We start from the raw sequence: 20,779 nt of genomic DNA on the forward strand, positions 1-20,779 counted from the left end.
GGCTGCAGTTTACTTAGCAGAGGATTCTGCCTTGGGGAAGACGTGGGGGAGAGGGAGAAATAGAAACCAGAAGTTACACCTGGGAGCTAGGATTTGGAGTGAAGGAAGGAAGTGTTGAGCCCCCATCGCTGGGGCTGTCGATGCTCCCGCAGGTTGTCATCTGCCAGTGTCCTCACACAGGCCCCAGGACTGGTCTGGAGCGAGGTTGTAACTGGAGGCTTCATTTTTGGTACCTTGCAGATTTTCTTTCCCAGATCACGTTTCTTAGTCCTCAGGGCTAGGGTGCCTACCTGGGAGTCTTTGCATGTTTGAATCTCTACACTAACAGCATCTACAGCTGGAACTGCAGATGGATTGTTTTAAGGCAGCTTCTTCAGTCCCCACTTTTCCTTCTGGGTGATTGGGTCTGCCACACACTGGGACCATCATGCACTTAGGGTGGAAGGTTTGTCTTGTGGGAAGGAAGGGTGATATTTTCAAAGCGTTCAAAAACTTGCTTTACGTTTTTACTTTCTAGGTGGCCATTTTCTTCTCATAAGGCACATACTATTTTTAACATCTACTTTACGTTAATATTTGGTGTTAAATCTCTTGGTGGGTTGTTAAAAGAACCTCCTAATAAATTCTTAATACTGTGTATTTTTGTCATTTGGCTTGCTACCAAAGAGACTTAGCATTGCCTTAATTCCAGAATCTCTTCTGACACTTTGTTTTTGGCATGAGGGATTTCAACAGTCAGTTAACAGATCTAACCACAGAGAAATGAGAGCATGAAGAAGGTCCTTCTTCCCACATGCATTCCACAGGCTTCTTTTCTTTCCACCAATAAAAAGAAAACTGACAAAAATGAAAGGGTTCATCACAGGGAAACCATTCCGCTGATTGATAGATGGGCCTCTGCAGTGTTGGCCTGTTACACGGATTGAGTTGTTCCTTTCCTTTTGTTTGTAAATTACTTGGGGAAGGGCCAGGGTCTCTCTTAAATTGGGTTCCGTATTTAGCACTCTGTGGGTGTACCACTGGGGACTTTTTAGATGAACAATAATAAATCTTTCTAAAAACAAATAACAATGAATCATCAAAAAGTAGCTAAAACATTGTGGTTTTCACAAGATGTTTGTGTTTTCGTTTTTTGATAAGGATCTTTCCAAGAAGTTTCAAAAATATCTGTAAAATGGCTAAGTATCAATGCTCTGCGATAGAGGGAGGTCGACACGCACAGAAGAGTCTCTTGCCCCTCGACCGGTCTACATGTAGCTGAAAACTCATTGTCAAAATTCTTTCTGTCCTAAGTATAGTCCTTTAACCCTGAACTCAGGTGAGGATAGCGTCAGAGAATAAGGCTCTCTGGAATAGTGTTTTCTCAGCGTTTATAAGCAGTCGTTGGAAGTACCAGCTACTTAGATAACTGCAGAAATGTGGAAATAGTGTACAATTAAGAGTTGTTCCCAGCTTTGTTAGCCTAAATGCCCTCTGTCATCAACACATCAATAAAGCTGAGGCTTACCTCCGGAGTTCCAGATGAAAACGCAGGTTCAGAAGTGACTGACACTGTGAAACAACAGATTTCTTATTAGCGAAGCTGTGGAATCCCAGTAAAATAGTTACAGAATTAAAACTGTCCTGGTCTAAATCTTGACTCTGAGAAAATAAAAGTCAGAGTTGGGAGGGACGGTTTCATGCTCAGAGGTGGGCCATGGGGTCAACTCTCCCTGTCCCGGGGTCCCTGGGGATCCTTGAAGCCCCAAGGCCCCCCTGTCACTCACCTCTGGGTTCTTGGTGGCGATAAGGCAGGCGGGGTCCCCGTGCTTATATAGGCACCCGTGTGCTGACGCTGTGGCTCTCTCCTCTTTGTTAGGGCAGGACATTTGGCAACATGACCCTCGGCATAATTTGTACTGACATTTGGCATGTTTGGATATAATTAGAAGTATTCATATCATTTTGAGTATGTGAACCGATCGCCTATAAATAATTTGACAGGGACCAATCTGCCAGCAGAGAATGCTTTCTAGTATGCTAGGAAGGTGATCTCTGACCGTGCCTGGTGGGGCCCCAGAGTCTGTTCCTGTGAGCTGTGTTCGATTTGGCAAACTCTTTCACACATACCTGTGGTTCTCAGTGACACATTGCTGCCTTAACCACTTGTCCTTATTTGTTACCATAGGAACCCTCACTCCATTCCCTTGGGTCCCTGCCAAGGCTTACCCTTGGAGTCTGGGCTTGGGCAGCTGTGCCAAGGTGAGAGGAGAATCTGCACCGAGTCTCCACCGTTGGCCCCGTGCCCACCCACTCCACACTGAAAAGATTATTTCAGTAGAACATAATATGTATTCATTGTAGGGAAAAAATACAGATAAGCAAAGAGAAAAAAAAAGTTATCTATAATCCTACTATGCAGAGATAAAATAAGGTAGAGAGGTATAAGTGGATTCATACTCTATACGTGCATATCGTACATAGAGGTCTTATAATCTGCTTTAAGAATTATAGGTAATTTTATATAATTTACACCCTTATTCTTTAAACAGATTATATTGTGATCATTCTTTTTATTTTTTATTTTGTTTATTTTTTAAAGTTTATTTTTGAGAGAGAGAGTGAGAGCGTGTGCTGGGGAGGGATAGAGAGAGATAGGGACAGAGGATCCGAAGCGGGCTCCATGCTGACGACACAGAGCCCAACCCGAGGCTTGAACCCATGAATCGCAGGATTATAACTCAAGCTGAAGTCACATGCTTAACTGACTGAGCCACCCAGGCACCCCTATGATCATTCTTTTTAAATTAATATTTTTCATTTTTAAAAGGTCAGGTATATTGAGGTATAATTTATGTACAGCAGAATTCACTGTTTGGCTGACAGTTGTATGAGATTTTTTTTTTCTGCCATTTAAAACATTTTTAACTGTGACAGTAAATTCCCTTTCTCTGTTGTATAGCTCTAAGGCCTTTTACACATGCACAGATTCTTATAGACACTGCCACAGACAGGACGCAGAACAATTCCATTTATGTGAGTTCTGACATGTGTGTAATTGTGTGACCTCTTACATACAAATTACATGAAAAATTAAAGCCTTGAAGATGAGGCTAAAATTCTCCTTTGATGAACTCACAATGGAGGTAGCTCCCTTCTCTCCAGAGGTAACCACCTATTACCAGTTTGGTGTATAATATTCCAGACCTTTTCTATGCACTTACTAAGTTATAGTTGGGAAAATATACATTGGTAAAACTGGTCTAAGAAAATTGGCTCATTGAAAATATATAATTAGATGTTTAAAGTATGTTTGAGGTAGTATCATACTTTACATTTACCAACTTGTTTTTTGTTGTTGAGTTGTTGTTCTGTACTCTTGGATCATTTTCCATATTAGTACATAAATTAAAATATGCAACAATTTAAAACATATACAAAAATAAAGAAAATGGTATAGGAACCCATTATATTCATCCAGCATTAGTAATGATCAGTTCATGGTCAGTCTTTTTTTTTTTTTTTTAACATTTATTTTTGAGAGAATGAAAGAGAGAGAGAGAGAGAGAGGCAGACGGAGGATCCAAAGCAGGCTCTGCACTGACAGCAGAGAGAGTGACGTGGGGCTTGAACCCACGAGCTGGGAGATCATGACCCGAGCCGAAGCCAGACACTTAACCGACTGAGCTACCCAGGCGCCCTAATTCAGCCCAACCCACTGCCCTATACCCAGAGGACTGACTTGATATTACTCATTTAAAAATGTCTGTGTAGAATTCTCTGTGATTATATGATTTCTTTGTTAGGTAAGTTGCAGAAGGTTTCTCCTGGTCTAATAGTGATCTTAACTTTGCTGTGGCATCTCAGTCTTATGGACGTTTTAAATTTGTATGTAGTCAAAGTTACAAACTTTTCATTTGTATTTTTGCTTTTTTGTGTGTATCGTAAAAGAAGGCCTTTTCTAAATCAAGGACTCAGGGTCATAAATATGTTCTATATTTTCAATCTAATGCTTAAAAAAATATACTAATGGGTGCCTGGATGGCTCAGTCGGTTGAACTTCCAACTTTGGCTCAGGTAACTATCTCAACGGTTTGTGAGTTTGAGCCCCACATCGGGCTCTGTGCTGACAGCTCAGAGCCTGAAGCCTGCTTTGGATTCTGTGTCTCCCTCTCTTTCTGCCCCTCCCTCTCTCACACTCTGTTTCTCTCTCTCTCTCTCTCAAAGATGAGTAAACGTTACAAAAAACTAAAGAAAAATATAGAGAGGGATTTGTAATCTAGAGATTTGTGTGTGTATGTGAATGTGTATGTGAATGTAATGTTTCTGAATTCCATATTTTGTACCATGTTTCTGTGGCAATAGCACATATGCTTTGATATGTAGTAGGGTAGATTATCCCTAATTATTCATTTATTTTAAAGTTGTCTTGACAGTTCTTGCATTCTGTTGTATTAATTTTAGACTCTGTGTTTCAGATTATATGGAAAATCCTGTTGTGATTTTGATTTAGGTTAAATTGAATTAATAGGTAATTTAATGAGAGTTGGTGTCTTTTTAATAGTGAGCCTCTCAATCTACAAGTACGATATATTTTCCTGTTTATTCTTTTTTTTAAAGTGTTTTTCAGTCATTTTTTCTCGAGTTTTTTTCTCCCAGAAATATCTTAAAATATTTCTTGTTATGTTTGTTCCTAGCAATTTTAGTTTTTTTGTTGCTCTAGTGAATGGGATTTTTCTTTCCACTTGGGTTATCACTGGCATGTGGCAGCCAAGATTGTGTGCCCAGAACCTCTGTTTTGTCTGTGGCAGCAGGTACCCACTACCCTTCACTTCACAGCACCAGGGCAACCACATGACCCTGTTTTGGCTAATGAAACGCAAGCAGGAGTTGCTGGGTGGGACTTCCAGAAAAGAAAGTAGACTCCACTGGTACTACTTTTTCCTTTCCCTTCTTACTGCTTTTTGGTGTAGAACACAGATGTAATGGCGGAGCTCCAGCCTTGAAGGAGAGATCAAGAGAAGTTCAGAGACAGTGTTGACATGTGTGAGTTGAATTTTATTACATAAATAAAAAAATTAACCAGTCATATTAATAAGGCACTATTCACTCAGATTTTCTGTTCCATACAAACACAATCTCTGACAGACACGCAGTGTTTCAGAAAGTTAGTTTTACTGGTATCTTTCATCTAACTCACTTGCTGAACTTCCTTATCCCTCCTGATAGTTTATTTGATTCTATTGGGCTTTTGATGTATCATGCACAAATAATCACAGTTTTGTGTCTTCTTTTTTTTGTTTTTTTTGTAATTTATGTGTTATCTTTCTCTTATTGCATTGTCTGAGACATTTAGGACAATGTTGAATACTAGGATACTTCATGTACGAGATGAGTGATCCTTATTTAGATCCTGACTTTAATGGGATTACTGCTAATGTTTCCTCAAGTATATTTGCTGTGTACTTTAGTTTGCCAATAATTTTAATCACAAAAATGAATCGAACTGCTTCATCCTTAGGTATATGATACGATGAAGAGAATTGAAAACATATACAAAAACTTATACACAAATATTCATAGCAGCATTATCCACAGTAGCCAAAAAAAAGTGGAAACAACCCAAATGTTCATCAACAGACAAATGGATACACTAAATGTGGTATATTCATATGGTGGAATATTATTCAGCCATAAAAAGGAATGAAGTACTCACACAGGCCACAGCATGGATGAGCCTCAGAGACACTATGCTTGAGTGACAGACGTAATGCACTTAGGTTTGATGATTCCATTTGTATAAAATGTTGAATAGGCAAGTGCATAGAGACAGAAAGCAGTTGAGTGGTTTCCCAAGGATGGTCTGGAGAGGGGAGATCGGGAAATGACTACTAATGGGATTTCTTTTCGAGGCGATGAAAAGGTTCTGAAATTAAATAGTGGTTATGACTGCATAACTTTGTGAATCTACTAAAATGACTGAATTGTACCTTTAAATGGTGAATTGATGGTATGTGAATTAAATTTTTAAAAATGCATTGGATTTTATCAGTGTATTTTGCATTTATTGAAATTATTCTTTCTCCTCAAATTTATTAATATAGTGAATGATATGGCAGATTTTTTTCACTTTTACCACTAAAATTCATGAAATAAAAGCCATTGAGATAATATTGTTTAATTTCCTGCTGATTGATTTAAGTTTACTTTTTTTTTTTTTTTTTTGGTAATGTGGGATTTCTACATCTGAGTTCATTATGGGCCTAGCATATAGTTTTCTTTTCTTATGCTGTCCTCTTCTGGTTTTGATATCAACATCGTGCTAGTCTTGTAAAATAAATAGCTTCCTGTTTCTATTTTCTGCAATATTGTGTTTAGAATGTGAATAATCTGTTCCAGGAAGATTTGTAGAGTTCCTTCAAGGAACTCTTTTAGTCTGTAGGCTCTTGGTGGAGGAATCTTTTATTTACTTTTATTAGTTTTTTTATGACTATTGATTAGTTTGTTCAGAGTTTCTATTTTTTTTTTTTTATTTTGCCCATTTAGAAATGTTTTGTTTTCCTAGCAAATTACCCATTTCATGTGAGGTTTCAGATATTTTGACTTTTTTTGTGCATATCTGTTTATAATAAAAACCTCCTGATCGATTCTCTTTTATTCTTTATTCCTTTTCATTTGCCTTTTATATAGTTTAATTTTATTCTTTTTATTTTAAACCATATTTGCTAAAGTTTTGTCTTTTGTATCAGTCTTTTAAATTTAGTTTTACGAAATAACTTTTTTTCCTATTTTCTATTTTGTATTCTGTTTTTAATCTCATTCATTTCTTTCTTTTATTTCTGTACGTTTATTTTATTGGTCTGTATTCAACATCTTAAATTGAAAGCTTCATTTTTTTTCATTCTTTCTTATGATCTCATGGATTTATTTGTGGTTATCAATTTTTCTTTGGTAACCACTGTGGCTAAATTCCAGAGGTTTATATGTAGTACTCTGCTTGTCCTTCACTTATAATTTACATTTTAAAATTTCCATTTCCGTCTCAACTCCCAAATTATCTAAAGCATATTTGTTTTTTAGATTTTCAAATGAATACATTTGGGCATTGGGGGGAGGGTTCTCTTTTAGTTGTTAATTCTTTTCATCACGTGCATGTGAGTGTGCAAATTTAGTTTGGTTCCTGGTAGACTTGATAGGAGTGAGGGACGTTGTTCGTGTGTGTGTGCGTGTTTGTAAGCAATAAGATTATCAGCACCCCAAAACCTCTCATGATCCTTCTCATTAGAACTCAGATTTCCCTCACCTAAAGGCAACTACAATTTTTACCTTTATGACAGTCATTTCTCTGCTTTTCTGTATAGTTTCACTCTTTGTGTATGCAGCTGTAAACAATACATATACTTTTTTTTTTTTTTTTTTTTTTTTTGCCTAATCTTGAGTTTCATGTGAATAGATAGAACTTTACTTATTCTCTAGTAGTTCACTTTTTTTGGCACAACAATATTGTGGGATTTTTTTTCCCCCATGAAGTTACATGTAGCTGGATTTTATTTTCATTATTGTGCAGTATTACATCGTATGATGATATTCTGTTGTATACAGAATTTGGGGTTATTCCCAGTTTTTTGCTGTATTTATTTATTTATTTATTTCAAGATGAAGAGTGACTGTCACTTCTGTGGTATCTTGTTCTAGAAATAGTTGGTGGTTCTTTTGTGGTTTTGTACCTGGGTAGTTGTTATTCCATCTCTTCTTCCTCCTCTTTTAGCAGCTTTATTCAGGTAGAAGTTTATATACCTTCATCAATTTTAAGTGTATATATAATTCAATGATTTTTAGTGGATTTATGCAGTTGTGCAACCATCACCGCGATCCAATTTTATAAACACTTACATTGAATTAAAATGCTCCTTTGTGCCCTTGTGCATTCAGTTCCCATCCCAACCCCAAACCATAGACAAACACCGTTTTCTGTCTCTATCATCTTGCCTTTTCTAGAAATTTCCTATAATGGAGTCCTACAGTGTGCATTCTGTTTTGTAGGGCTCCTTTCCCTTAGTTTTGGAGTTCATGCATGTTGTCACTTGTATCAGGAGTGTGATCATTTCTTTTGCTGAGTATGAGTCCATTGTGTGGATGCGTCACATTGTGTTTATACATTTACCAGCTTATGGCCATTTGAATTGTTTCCAGTTTGGGGCTATTATGAATAACGCTGTTAATAATACTCCGTACAAGGCGTTGTGTGGAAGTTTGTTTTCATTTCTCTTGGGTCGATAACTAGGGGTTGAATAGTCAGTCCACTAGGTTGTGTAACTTTTTAAGAAACTGCCAAGTTCTTTTCCATAGTCGCGGTACTATTTTGCACTTCCACTAATCACGTGAGGGTTCCAGCTTCTTTCCATTCTGACCTACACTCGTGTTGTCCTTCTTTTCACTGATAGCCATCCGAGTGAGTGTAAAGTAGCATCTCCTTGTGGTTTTAATTTTCATTTCCTTAACGAATAATGATTTTGGTTATGTGTTCGTGTGCTTGCCATTTATGTATTTTCTTTAAGTGAAGTGTCAATCTAAATCTTTAGCCCATTTAAAAAATTGGATCATTTTCTTACTAATTACTTGTTAGAAGCTATTTATCAGATGTATGATTAACAAATATTTTCTTGCAGTCTGTGACTTGTCTTTTCATTTTCTTAATGGTTTCCTTTGAAGAGTTGGTTTTAAATTTTGATGAAGTCCAATTTTTTGATGAAGTCAATATTTTCTTTTATGGGTCATGCTTTTTATATGATATTTTACAAATATTTCCTAATGCAAAGTCAGCAATACTTTTATGCTTTCTTTTATACATTTTATATTTATAGTTCTTACATGTGGGTCTATATTCTGTTTCAAGTTAGTTGTTTTTAATGTTTATTTATTTTTGAAAGAGAGAGAGACAGAGACAGAGACAGAGTGTGAGTGGGAGAGGGGCAAAGAGAGAGGGAGACACAGAATCTGAAGCAGGCTCCAGGCTGTCAGCACAGAGCCCGATGCGGGGCTTAAAATCACAGACCGTGAGATCATGTCCTGAGCCGAAGTCAGATGCTTAACTGACTAAGCCACCCAGGTGCCCCTAAGTTTTTTGTTTTTTTTAATGAAGTGTACAAATTTTAACATTTGTCTTTACAATTCAGCTTGGTTTTTGTGTTATTCAGTCATCTATGTTTTTTACTTTTGTTTACTTGGCCTATAGTTTCTCTAGTAGATGGAAGTTAAATTCATTGACTACGATTGTTCTCAGATGTTTCAGATTTCGTTTGTGTAATTCAAAGATAGTTATTAACTTCATAGAAATTTGTGATCAGTTGATCTTTCTGGTAAACTGAATCTTTTAAAATAAAATAGGAACTGTCCCTGCTTCATTTAGTATTTTTTTGCCTTGAATTCTATTTTTGCTAATATTTTGCTATATTTGCTTTTACTTTTTTGGTAGCATATAGATGGGCCATCTTTTCCCATACCTTTATTTTTCAACTCTTCTGAGTGTTTTTAGTTTACATCTGACGTTTAAAAAAAACCAAGTAGTAGCTACTTTGAAAATCCAGTGTGAGAGCCTTTTTTTAACAGGTAAGTCTTAAATTAAGGGCAGCAATGTGCACAATGCTTTAAATAGCAACTGAATCAGATGTTATTTTGTATGATTTTAGGCAAGTCACTTAACTCCTGTAAGCCTCAGTTTGTTCATCTGTTCAAGGAAAGCAATAACAATTATTTCCTACTATCTCACTGGATTTATGTGAGTATTCAATGAGAAATATATAGAGAGCATCTGGCAACACAGAAAGTATTTAATAAATATTGACTGCCATCACTCTGTTTAAAATAGTATGAAAAATAGGGCTCTGTGGCTGTGAGTCATGGAATATCACTGGAGTCTTAACCAAGAAGCTGATGTCATAAGATTTGTGTTTTAAGCACAGTTATGGTAGCAGCACGGAAGGTGGATTGGAGGAGTGAGGCAGAGAGAAAGAACCCACTTAAACAGTTGTTGTACTATTTTAGGAGAGCTGAGAACCTGTTGTAAGCCAGCAGCTCTTAGAAAAGAAGACGAAGAGGGTGTGAGCAAGAGGTACTTAGGTTGTAGACTTGACTCTGTTTGCCGCTGGTGAAACAAATAATTTTAGATGTTCAGGAATCACCTAAATTTATTCTACCTGAAGACAACTAAAAATAAACAGAATTTCCTGAGCTTGGGGGGTAATACTTCTCATGGCAAGGGAACACACTTGGAAATACTCGATAAAAGATAGAGGTATAACTTTGATGGAACATTACAATTCCAGAGTTTGCAGTAAAAGAATGTATTTCTAGGGATAATGAATGAGCTTTTACCAGACAATGAGGTAACAAGCCACCCTAACTAACATCAAACATTATTTTAGGAATATGGTGGTTAAAATAGTATAAAATTAGTGTAGGTGAAGAGAAGTAGATCAGTAGAACATAATATCGTTCAAAATGGGTTCTTGAATGTATAGCAATTTAGAATATGATAAAGGTGGCATTTTAAGTCACAAAGGGGGAAAAGAAGGACTAGACAGTGAATGGGGTTGAGATTTAGCATTCAAAAAACAATTAAAGTAGGTCCTTGCCTGACACCACTGATAAAAATTAGTTCTAGATGAGCTGAAGTCTTAAGCATTAAAACAAAGCACAGTTATAAATGTAGTAGAAGATGTGTACATATCCTTCACATCAAGAAGAAAGGGAGATACAAGCAAATGGAAAAAAAAGCCGAAAGATATAAATGGGGACAGTTCACGGAAGAGGCAGGACAAATGGCCAGTGAACTTGATAACACGCTCAGCCTCAGGAGGCACAAGCTCAGATAACAGCCAGCATATCTCACCCATCAGCTTGACAGAACAATTTCCTAGTAGCAAATGGTGGTGCTGGAGAGGGGACGCCCTCCTCTGGTTCAGGTAAGGGTGTAAAATTCCAGGGCAATTTGTTGCTTCTTTTGAAATTTAAAATTGCCGTAATTTCCCCTTACTCTTTTTTCTACAGAAGCAGAGGGAACAGAAGATAGGTCAGGGTTGTATATTTAACATTTCTTCTAATAACGAAACTTTGGAAACGACTTAAATATCCATTCAGTTGCTTCGTCTGTAATTTAAGTGGCCACCTGTTAAATGGTGGTGCTCCGTGGTCAGTGGTTGATACCTGACACTCACTTGAATCTGAGAATAGGATAAGCATGATACATTTTCCACTGCTTTTCTTTGAGTTGTAACCCTGGAAATGGAAAATCTTGTTTAAAATAACATGAAACAATGAAGAGTTTTAATGGGCAATATAAATAAGAAACTGAATTGTGAGGTATAGTTTTGCTGAAGTCTATTTATTGATATATTTCAACCCTTCTCCGATGTGCAGATATCTCTTACACAATTGTTGTATGACAACTATTTAACTTAGGGTAAAAGCCCTTCCAAGGTCTGGCTCTTATTCCTTGTCCTTACTTTTCTTGCTAGTATCTGCTTACAATTAAGCCCAGGGGCAGCATTAAATTACTCTGTCTGATGATCCTTCTGTTCTACGAGTGCATATGTCAGAAGTTAGCTTATAATTCCTAAGATTCCCTTTGCTGTGAGGATTTGTATGTTCTCTCCCTCCAGTGAGGAAAAGCAGAGGGATTACAGCAACTAAAGGCATCATTACCTTTTTACATGAAATTCTGTAATTATCTCATCTTCAGACAAAGGGAACAACTCACCTTTCATAAGATTCATGCCAGAGAGGAATGTTATATAGATTCCTCTGTGTTCGTGCATGTAGGTCAGTTATTGTTGTTATTGGTGAGTAGCATTTCATTGGGAGGGTATAGCATATTTTGTTCATCTGTCCTCGTGCTGATGGATATTCTCATCTTTTTGTGAATGTGTCTTTCATTGCTTTTGGTTAAATTCCAGAGTTGAATTGCCAGATCAAAAGGTATATAGGTGTGTATTCAACTTATAAGAAACAGCCAAACAAGTTTTCAAAAATAGTTGGACCATTTTACATTCCCAGTATTCACATATGAGAGATGTTGCCCAGCGTCCTTGTCAGCATTTGTCATTGTCTGTCTTTATAATTTTAGCCATTCTTATGGATGTCTATAGATATCCAGTGGAATTTCCTTGTGGTTTTTAACTGTATCCTCCAGACCAGTGATACTGAGCATCTTTTAATGTGGTTATTGGGCCTTGACATGTCTTCTTTTTGAAAGTGTCAAATTCTTATGTTTATTTTTACTGGATTGTGTTCTTTTCCTCATTGTTTTGTATGTGTTCTTTTTTTTTTTTTTTTTTTTGAGAGAGAGCGAGTGGTGGGGGAGAGGGACAGAGAGAGAGAGAGAGAGAGAGAGAGAGAGAGAGAGAATTCTAAGCAGGCTCCACGCTCAGCACAGAGCCCAATGTGGCACTTAATCCCACTACCCTGGGATCATGACCTCAACTGACTGAGCCACCCAGGTGCCCCTGTAGGTGTTCTTATAGAACAGATATAATAAAGTTGTTTGTTGCAGATATGTATTGCATATATTTTCTCCCAGCCTGTGATTTACCGTTTTGCATTCTCAATGGTATCTTAGTGAGCAGTACTTTTGATTTTGAAGAGGACAGTTTATCTTTTTTTCTCTTTATTTAGTACTTCTTATGTTCTGCTTAAGAATTTTTGCTCAAGATCACAAAGATATTTTCCTACATTTTCTTTTAGAAGATTTATAATTTTAGGATTTGCATGTAGATTTGTTTTCCATGTTGAGTTAATTATTGCATATTGTATGAGATACTTTTTTTATACAGATATCTAATTGATCCAGTATCATTTCTTGAAAAGACTTTCCTTTCTATATTAAATTGCATTTGCATCTTAGTAAAAAGTCATTTGATTGTGTGTGTGTGTGTGTGTGTATAGTATATATATATATATGTATATATATATATATATATGTATATATATAGATAGATAGATTTATATATCTATAGTCTATACTTGTCTATATATACATATACATATGTATATATATGGTGGATTTCTTTTCAAGATCTCTATTCTTCTCTTTCCATGTATACACACACACACACACAAGTATATAATTTATTTAGATCTTTACTTTCAGCAATGATTTATAGTTTATAGTATAGAGGTTAAAAAATTAAAAAAATTTTTTAATGTTTATTTTTGAGAGAGAGAGGGAGAGACAGAGAGTAAGTGAGGAAGGGGCAGAGAGAGAGAGGGAGACACAGAATCTGAAGCAGGCTTCAGGCTCTGAGCTGTCAGCACAGAGCCCAGTGCGGGGCTTCAACTCATGAACTGTGAGATCATGACCTGAGCCAAAGTGGGACGCTTAACCAGGTGGCCACTCAGGTGCCACCACTCCCCCCAAGTTTTTAATTAAGTTTATTCCTAAAATATTATGTGATTTATTTGATGCTATTGTAAATGCTATTCATTTTTAGTATTTCACTTTCCAATTGTTTGCTGTTAATATAAAAATAAAGCTTATTTTTATATATTGACCTTACAATTTGACACATGCTCAATTTACTTCTTGGATTAAGTTGTTATTATAGACTTTTTAAATTATTCATATGATTTTGTCATCTGCAAATAAGGACAGTTTTACTCCTTTTTTTCTTTTTTCAATATCTGTGTCTTGTATTTTCTTGTCTTACTTCATTGACTAGGACCTCCAGAGGGTTAGCTAGACCAGTCTTAGGTAGGGAGTCTTCACTGTTTCATCATGAAACATAATATTTTAGCTATGCTGGTTTTTTTTTGATAGGTGCCTGTTATGTAGGTTGAAAAAGTCCTCTTTTATTGCTAGTTTTCTGAGAATTTTTCTATTTTTAATCATGAATGTGTGCTGGATATTATGAAATTCTTGTACCACATCTGTGATGCATTGAGATGATCAGATAATGTTCACTTTTATTCTGTGAGTATGATGGGCTTCGAATGTTAAACCAGCCTTGCTAGTAGGCTGTCCATATTTTGTCCTTTGGCTGGAGAGAGTAGGCTTTTTATGGGGCTTTTTGTCTACACCCATCGGTGTTTGTGTTGTCTTCTTTTTCAACTCCGAGTCCCGGGCATATGAAGCAGGGAACTTACCTGGTCCATCTTCTCTCCACCACTCAGAATCTTTTATGTTAGTTTGATATATAATGTCCAGGGGTTTTAGTTGTACTTAGTGGGAGGAATAGGGAAATTAGGTCAACTCCATTTTCCTGGAAACAGAAATCCTGGAAATCCTTACTGATTTTTTAAAAATCAATTACTGAGAAAAAGGCATTAAAGTATCCTTTGCTTTAGGATTTTTTTTTTTGGATGGTATATATAAAATATCTAGCCCAGTGTGTGTCACAGATTAAGTTCTTATTAAATTATTATGTGTCCCGCAAATATTTCTTGAGCACTTGTTACATGGCAGGCAGTATTCTACTCATTGGACACTGAACAGTGAACAAACATCCTGCCCATGTGGAGCTTATATTTTAGTAGAGGGAGACAGATACTAAAATAGTAGTCAAGTGGTCAGATAGTCAAGTGGTTGCATGGACAGATTTAAAGTAAATCAAGGGGATAAGAGGTGTAATTGGCAGGAGAGGGGAAAAAGGGTTGCCTTTTGATACTGAGTAGCCAAGGAAGGCCTCTGGATTAAGGTGTAATAATCCAGAATCCTGCAGCTGTGAAGGAGCAAGCTATGTGGATGTCCAGGTAAAGAGCAGAGAGCCTTCTCTCCTCCAGTGAAATGATGGATTACTGACCTTGTTTCTAGGCAAAGACTGTCCTCAGAATCTTCCCTTGATCAGCTAGGGTGAAAGTCCGGGGCCGTGCATTACTTCCCAGGATGAAGAGCTAGAAGATCTCAGTCTGGCTTTATCATATATTAGTTATACAACTTTTGACAAACCATGATTGTCTTTGTACCTCCGTCTCCAAAAGGAGTCTGTCTCACATAGTCGTGAGTATCCAGTAACTGACAAAGTGTATGTGGAAGCATTTTGCAAATAAATCAGAGTCCCACAAATGTACTGTGATTATATCATGATTTTTTAGAAAAAATCTCAATGTTTATTTTTGGGAGACAGAGAGAGCATGAGCAGGGGAGGGGCAGAGAGAGAGACCCACACAGAATCTGAAGCAGGCCCCAGGCTCTGAGCTGTCAGTACGGATATAGATGCAGGGCTCGAATTCACGAACTGTGAGATCATGACCTGCGCCGAAGTCAGACGCTTAACCAACTGAGCCACCTAGGCACTCCATGATTGTACCATTATTACTGACAGTGCTGTCCAGCTTTGACTCTAAGGCATTTCGATTGGATTTTAGTGATTATTTAGCTCAGTGTTTTCATTTTACAGATGAAGAAACTGAGGCTCAGAGAGGTTTGACTGAATTTATAGGTATAAATGCAGGACTATAGATATCATGTATAATTTCCTTTTTGGAAAATTTTGGTGATAATGTAGAGCTGTGGTTTTCAGACTATTATCCTGGACTAGCCACATCAGCATCACCTGGAAACTTGGTAAAAATGCAAATTCTTGGGCCCCACCTTTGACCTAATGAGTTAGAAGCTCAGGAGGTGGGGATCCCTAATCTGGGTGGTTAGGGTGCCCTCCAGATGGTTCTGATTCAGGCTATACCAGAGTCCTGATGTGGGGGGGGGGGTGGTTCACGTAATCCATAGACGCACGAGGAGGGTGCCAGGCGTCCTGATCCCCAGGGGCAGCCCTAAGTTTTGGGCAAATGGTTTTTGTAGAGACATTTTTAAAGTCTCCCCCTTTCTCTCCCTTCAGGCACGTTTCAAGACACTTTTTTCTCTAGATGCTTTCTTAGTTGATTAGCCAGTAATTCCAGCTGAGGTGTTAGTGGAGATTAGTGCATTTCCAATGTAATAGGAGGTTAGAAAAGTCCATATCTTTTGGGATGCTGAAGATTTCAGTCTCACAGTGGGAGATTTAGATATGAAAGAGAAGGGGAGGTAATGGAGAGGGATCATGAGATTTCTTCTGTTCTTGCTATCTGTGTGGTTATGAATGGAGTTGGAAAAAAGGTTTCATGGTATTTTCAAGTATCAGTATGTCAGTGGTACCAGTATTTGCTTTGAGTAACCATGGTCTTTAAGTCCTCGGAAGATAGAGAAGGAAAGAATCTGGCCTTGTTATAGATTCTGAGATTTTTTTAGTGTAATGATTCCTGGCTGGATACCAAAAATGCTAGGGCATGGCTATGTCTGTCTAGTTAACCGCTTATGTGCTTGAAGTGGGTTTATCTAACCCGTTAGGTTACCTGACAGTTGCCCCGTGTGGCAGTCCATAATCTTCTTCCAGTCTGTTTCTCCCCATCACAGGAAGTCTTAGTGTTGCCATCAGGGAGGAGTTGACGTAAACTACCTCCCTTGTTCCTAATTCAGAGTTGTTCTCGGAGATGGTCTCCTGCCTCCGTACTGCATGCATCCCATTTGGGTCCTCAAATCCGGCATCAGTAGGTTATGAACAGTTCCCAAGTCTCAATGGTCCCTCATTTCATTTAAAGGAAAGACAAGGGTGTTATAAGCATTTCTGGATTTTCATGTGTGCTTTTGTTGTGAGAGATAAGGAAATTAGCCTGTAAATGTCTAATCTGTGAGGAAGATGAGGAAGAATATTAACCAGAGTATCTGTGACTCTTAAATCCTTGCTGTTTTAATCAGAGACCCCAGGATAATTGACCCATATATAATGAAATCCACTCCCAATTCTCTACATGAGCAATTATTTAAATAGTTAGGAGACAGAATAATAAAGCAATTGCCCTGGGCTTTTGAGGTCAATAGGTTAACTCTACAGAGTTTAATTAAAATTTGCTAATAAATGTCTGCCTACCTTAGGCAGGTTATTTCATTAGTCTTCATCATGGCCTAAGTCAAATATTCCTTATTAATTATTTTTCACCGCTCTTAAATCCTCTTCTTATGAAGCAAGCAGTCTTTTCATTACTAATTAGGATTCCCACACTGGGGAAGGAGATTCCTTGAAGCAGCCGCCTCATTAGAAAGGGATATCCACCACTGTAAATGAATAAATTGGGATTCTACTATCTTATTTTTTAGTATATGTGCTGCCGAAGTGAGCACTACTGTCTTATTTTTTAAAATAGCTACACAGTGAAGCCAAATTGCGAGCTTTAAAAAAGTATCAAAGAAAAAACCACTCTGGCAATGGCTATGGTATATTTCAGTCACATTCTTTTTGATATTAATAGGAAATTCCCTTTCTGATTCTTCCTTAAAATATGCATGGTACTGAGAAAAATCAGGCTCTTTGGGTTTGGTAAGCAGAATTGTATGTAGAAATTAGGTCAATAGGAGGATTTATCTAAGAAGTTCTGTCCGTTTTCTTGGAGGGGTTCAGAGGAAGAGAATCTCCCCTAAAAAGAAATAGAATCTGTAATCACAGAGTAGCTGGGAGTTTTGAATGCCATGAAACTGTGTTACTTCTTCACTGCTCTTCCGGCCCTTTCTTTAGACCAGTATTGGAGGCCTGCTTGCACTCTGCATTTTTGTTCATTTCCATCCCTGTCATCTCTAATCTGGACCATTTCAGCAGCCCCAACAGTCTCTCCAGGCTCTGGTCTTTCCTCTCCTACTCCATCCTCACCGGAAATGTGTCAACTCTCCTCCTCATGAAACTTCTCCAGGTTGATGCATATCCTGATTCATCAGCACCACACGAGTCAGGTCCCTTCATAGTCAGGCCTTGCTGACTGAGGGCCTTGCTCATGGAGCCTATGCTTAAACCACTCTGAAATCTCATGCTCGTTTTCTCTTCTTAGAATGACCAGCTCCATTTCTCTTTCACCCGATAACCACCTACTCATCTTTTAAGAGCTGTGTTAATTGTTGTTGTCCTACTGGCTTGATCTCCTGCAAGGGGGGGGACATTTGTGATATCCGTGGTGCCCATTTCTGTACAGACACATACTTGGTAGTTAGTAAAATTGGGTGAATGGTTTTGAGGGTGCACTGAGCACCTTTGTATCCTTTCGGGGAACTGCATTTCATTTGCCTTCTATTCAAGTTGGTTCACTGACCACACTCATTTTTGTCATCATCTTTGATTGCCCAGTAAGCGCTTAACAAATGTAGAATAAATGAATTAGTTCTGATAGTTCTACAGAACTTGTGATTAACAGAGACATATATTTTTAGATTGCAAAATTCTCTGCAGATTTTATTGCCTTAATGCTACAGTGACATGTGACAGTGACAAAGAACTTCACATTTTGCGCATTTCTTTGGTCACCTTTCAGCGTAAGAATGAATTACTCTTCACTTATGATTTTTGTGTGGACCTCCCGGCTCTTCACCCGCAGCTTGTTGACCTGGGACTCGGCAATGTCAGCGCGTTCCTCGGCCTCCTCCAGCTCATGCTGGAGCTTGCGGAATTTGGAGAGGTTGACATTGGATTGTTCCTCCTGAGAAAAGAAATGCATTTGAGAGAACAAGAAAGTTTGACATTTTCAGATTCTCATTGCCTTCTTTACTTCTAGAAGCAGCTACTGATGGATTTGCTTCATAAGTGAGAAAACAAAAGTTCTATTGTTTGGTCATGTACTTATCTGGGGGTAGGGCATCCCACATGCTCGCCTCTGTGAATGAGTGGGCTTAACAAACCCCCCGCTTGGGCTTTTTCACTGGAAAGAGTGTCCTGGAAAACTTAAGATGCTATAATGTCAACAAGGAGATCAAAGTAGCGGGAATCTGATTCTATGAGACAAACTTGAAAAAGTAGGCACAGTCGGGGCATCTGGGCAGCTCAATCTGTTAAACATCCGACTCTTGATATTGGCTCAGGTCATGATCTCACAGTTGGTGGGATTGAGCCCTGTGTGCTTGGGATTCTCTCTCTCTCTGCCCCCTCTGCTGCTTGTGCTCTCTTTCTCATAATAAATAAATAAATTAAAAAAAAAAGTAGACACAGTGGTACTATTGGGTGCAGAGAATCTTAAGGGAAGTTTCTGAATTTAACAGGAGGAGAAAGATAACAAGATGAGAAAGCAGCCAAATGAAAAGGAAATGTTCTGATGGATTTATTGTGAAGTTTGTTCAGGAGAGCTTAGACTTCAGAGCCCTCATTTGCACAGACCCTGTGAGTGCTGGAGATTTCTGGGAGTGGCAGAGTGTTCTAGATAGGGAAGTAGGTTGTAACCAAGAAGCATTTCTATACTAACATGTCTGGAAAATTGCTTAAAGAGGTCTCAGAAGAAATGAACCTGAATCTAAGGCTCCAGTAATTAGTGGTAAATTTATTTTCATTCCAAATACTCATTTTCAGACCTGATTTTATATTCTTTGCCTTAAAGAAAGACTCTTAAATTCTATAAACTTCAGACTCCCCGAAACCTGGACCTGCTCTGGACTTTTCTGTCTCATTGCGCAGATACTCACGGCCTCTTCAGCTTGTCTCTTGTAAGCTTTAACTTTGGTTTGTAATTTGTCCACCAAGTCCTGCAGCCTGAGAACATTCTTGCGGTCCTCCTCCGTCTGAAATGTAAGAGGCAGCAAATAGTGTTGTTATTTGAAAACAACGCATTATTTTCACTCTCTTGAAAGCAAGTGGGCCTGAGAAATATGGAAAGGCAGGTCACCTGGTAAGTGAGTTCCTTTACTCTTCTCTCATGTTTGCGGAGACCCTTGACAGCCTCCACATTGCGCTTCTGTTCAGTTTCTACCTCATTTTCAAGCTCCCTCACCTGGAAGAGAAAAAAGGTGTTTAGCAATTTGGCTGTAACTGGCTGCACGAACAGGTCAGGAACTGAATGAACTGATGGACACCCACCCTGGCCTCCAGTCTCTGGATCTGCTTCTTCCCGCCCTTCAGGGCCAGCTGCTCAGCCTCGTCCAGACGGTGCTGAAGGTCCTTCACCGTCTGCTCCAGGTTCTTCTTCATCCGCTCCAGGTGGGCGCTGGTGTCCTGCTCCTTCTTCAGCTCCTCGGCCATCATGGCCGCCTGTTAGCAGTGAAACAAAACCGGTTGAGAGCTGGGCTGGCGCATCGGGATTCAAGTTCGAGCACCACCGTGTTGCCCTCTGCTCACATCCGTGATGGCCTTCTTGGCCTTCTCTTCTGCGTTGCGGGCTTCCTGGACAATGTCTTCCATCTCTCCCTGGATCTGGGAGATGTCTGTCTCCAGCTTCTTCTTGGTGTTGATCAGGCTGGTGTTCTGTTTCAAATTAATAAGAAAAAGGAGGGGGGGAAGCACATTTAATTATATTCTGTTTATACTATCATTTTTATTAGTGTATACAGGCAAAAATTAGTGATCCAAGAAAATTTCAGCATAAAAATCAAATGAAAAGTTGACTCTAAGTTATGCCTTCTCTTCTTATTCACCCATACTTCTGTTAATGAATATTTTCTTAAATTCTAAGGTAAAATTTGATTTTTGATGCCAAAGATGTTCAACAATTACCATTGGCTGCCTGTAAGCATGAAGCACAACTGCGAGCCAGGAAAAAAAAAGTAAAGTGCTGTGGCTCATGGAAAATGGATTACTGATTTTTAGTTGTTTATTCACATGTGGTTGGCTTCATATTTAAAGTACATAAATAGCATCATTATTGGTACAAAAATGAACAAAGGACCTGTTATGTTTTGGAAAACTTGATGGTATTTAAATGTATTTAATCAACTCAAGGATACTAAGCATGAGTATGAAAAACACTGCATTTTAATTTGAATTTAAAATTATTTGTCCTACGTGATTTTAACGTTTCCATGATGGCT

At 38.2% G+C, this 20,779-nt stretch overlaps 1 protein-coding gene and 1 long non-coding RNA gene across 2 annotated transcripts in view; one reads left to right on the forward strand and one right to left on the reverse strand.

Annotated features, from left to right (window-relative positions):
* Nucleotides 1-20,779, forward strand: part of LOC122233501 — a 78,443-nt gene that overhangs the window by 36,433 nt on the left and 21,231 nt on the right. The gene's annotated exons all lie outside the window — the stretch shown is intronic.
* Nucleotides 18,196-20,779, reverse strand: part of LOC102967793 (myosin-4) — a 28,059-nt gene continuing 25,475 nt past the window's right edge. The window contains exons 38-42 of the mRNA XM_007085948.3: nt 20,091-20,216; nt 19,833-20,003; nt 19,642-19,746; nt 19,442-19,537; nt 18,196-18,468 (exon numbers count right to left, since the gene is read on the reverse strand). Of these exons, the coding sequence (XP_007086010.2) occupies nt 18,316-18,468; nt 19,442-19,537; nt 19,642-19,746; nt 19,833-20,003; nt 20,091-20,216 (651 nt within the window). The 3' untranslated portion in view covers nt 18,196-18,315. The remainder of the gene's footprint in view (nt 18,469-19,441; nt 19,538-19,641; nt 19,747-19,832; nt 20,004-20,090; nt 20,217-20,779) is intronic.

This window comes from Panthera tigris, chromosome E1 (assembly GCF_018350195.1).
Source record: "Panthera tigris isolate Pti1 chromosome E1, P.tigris_Pti1_mat1.1, whole genome shotgun sequence".
Lineage (NCBI taxonomy): Eukaryota > Metazoa > Chordata > Mammalia > Carnivora > Felidae > Panthera > Panthera tigris.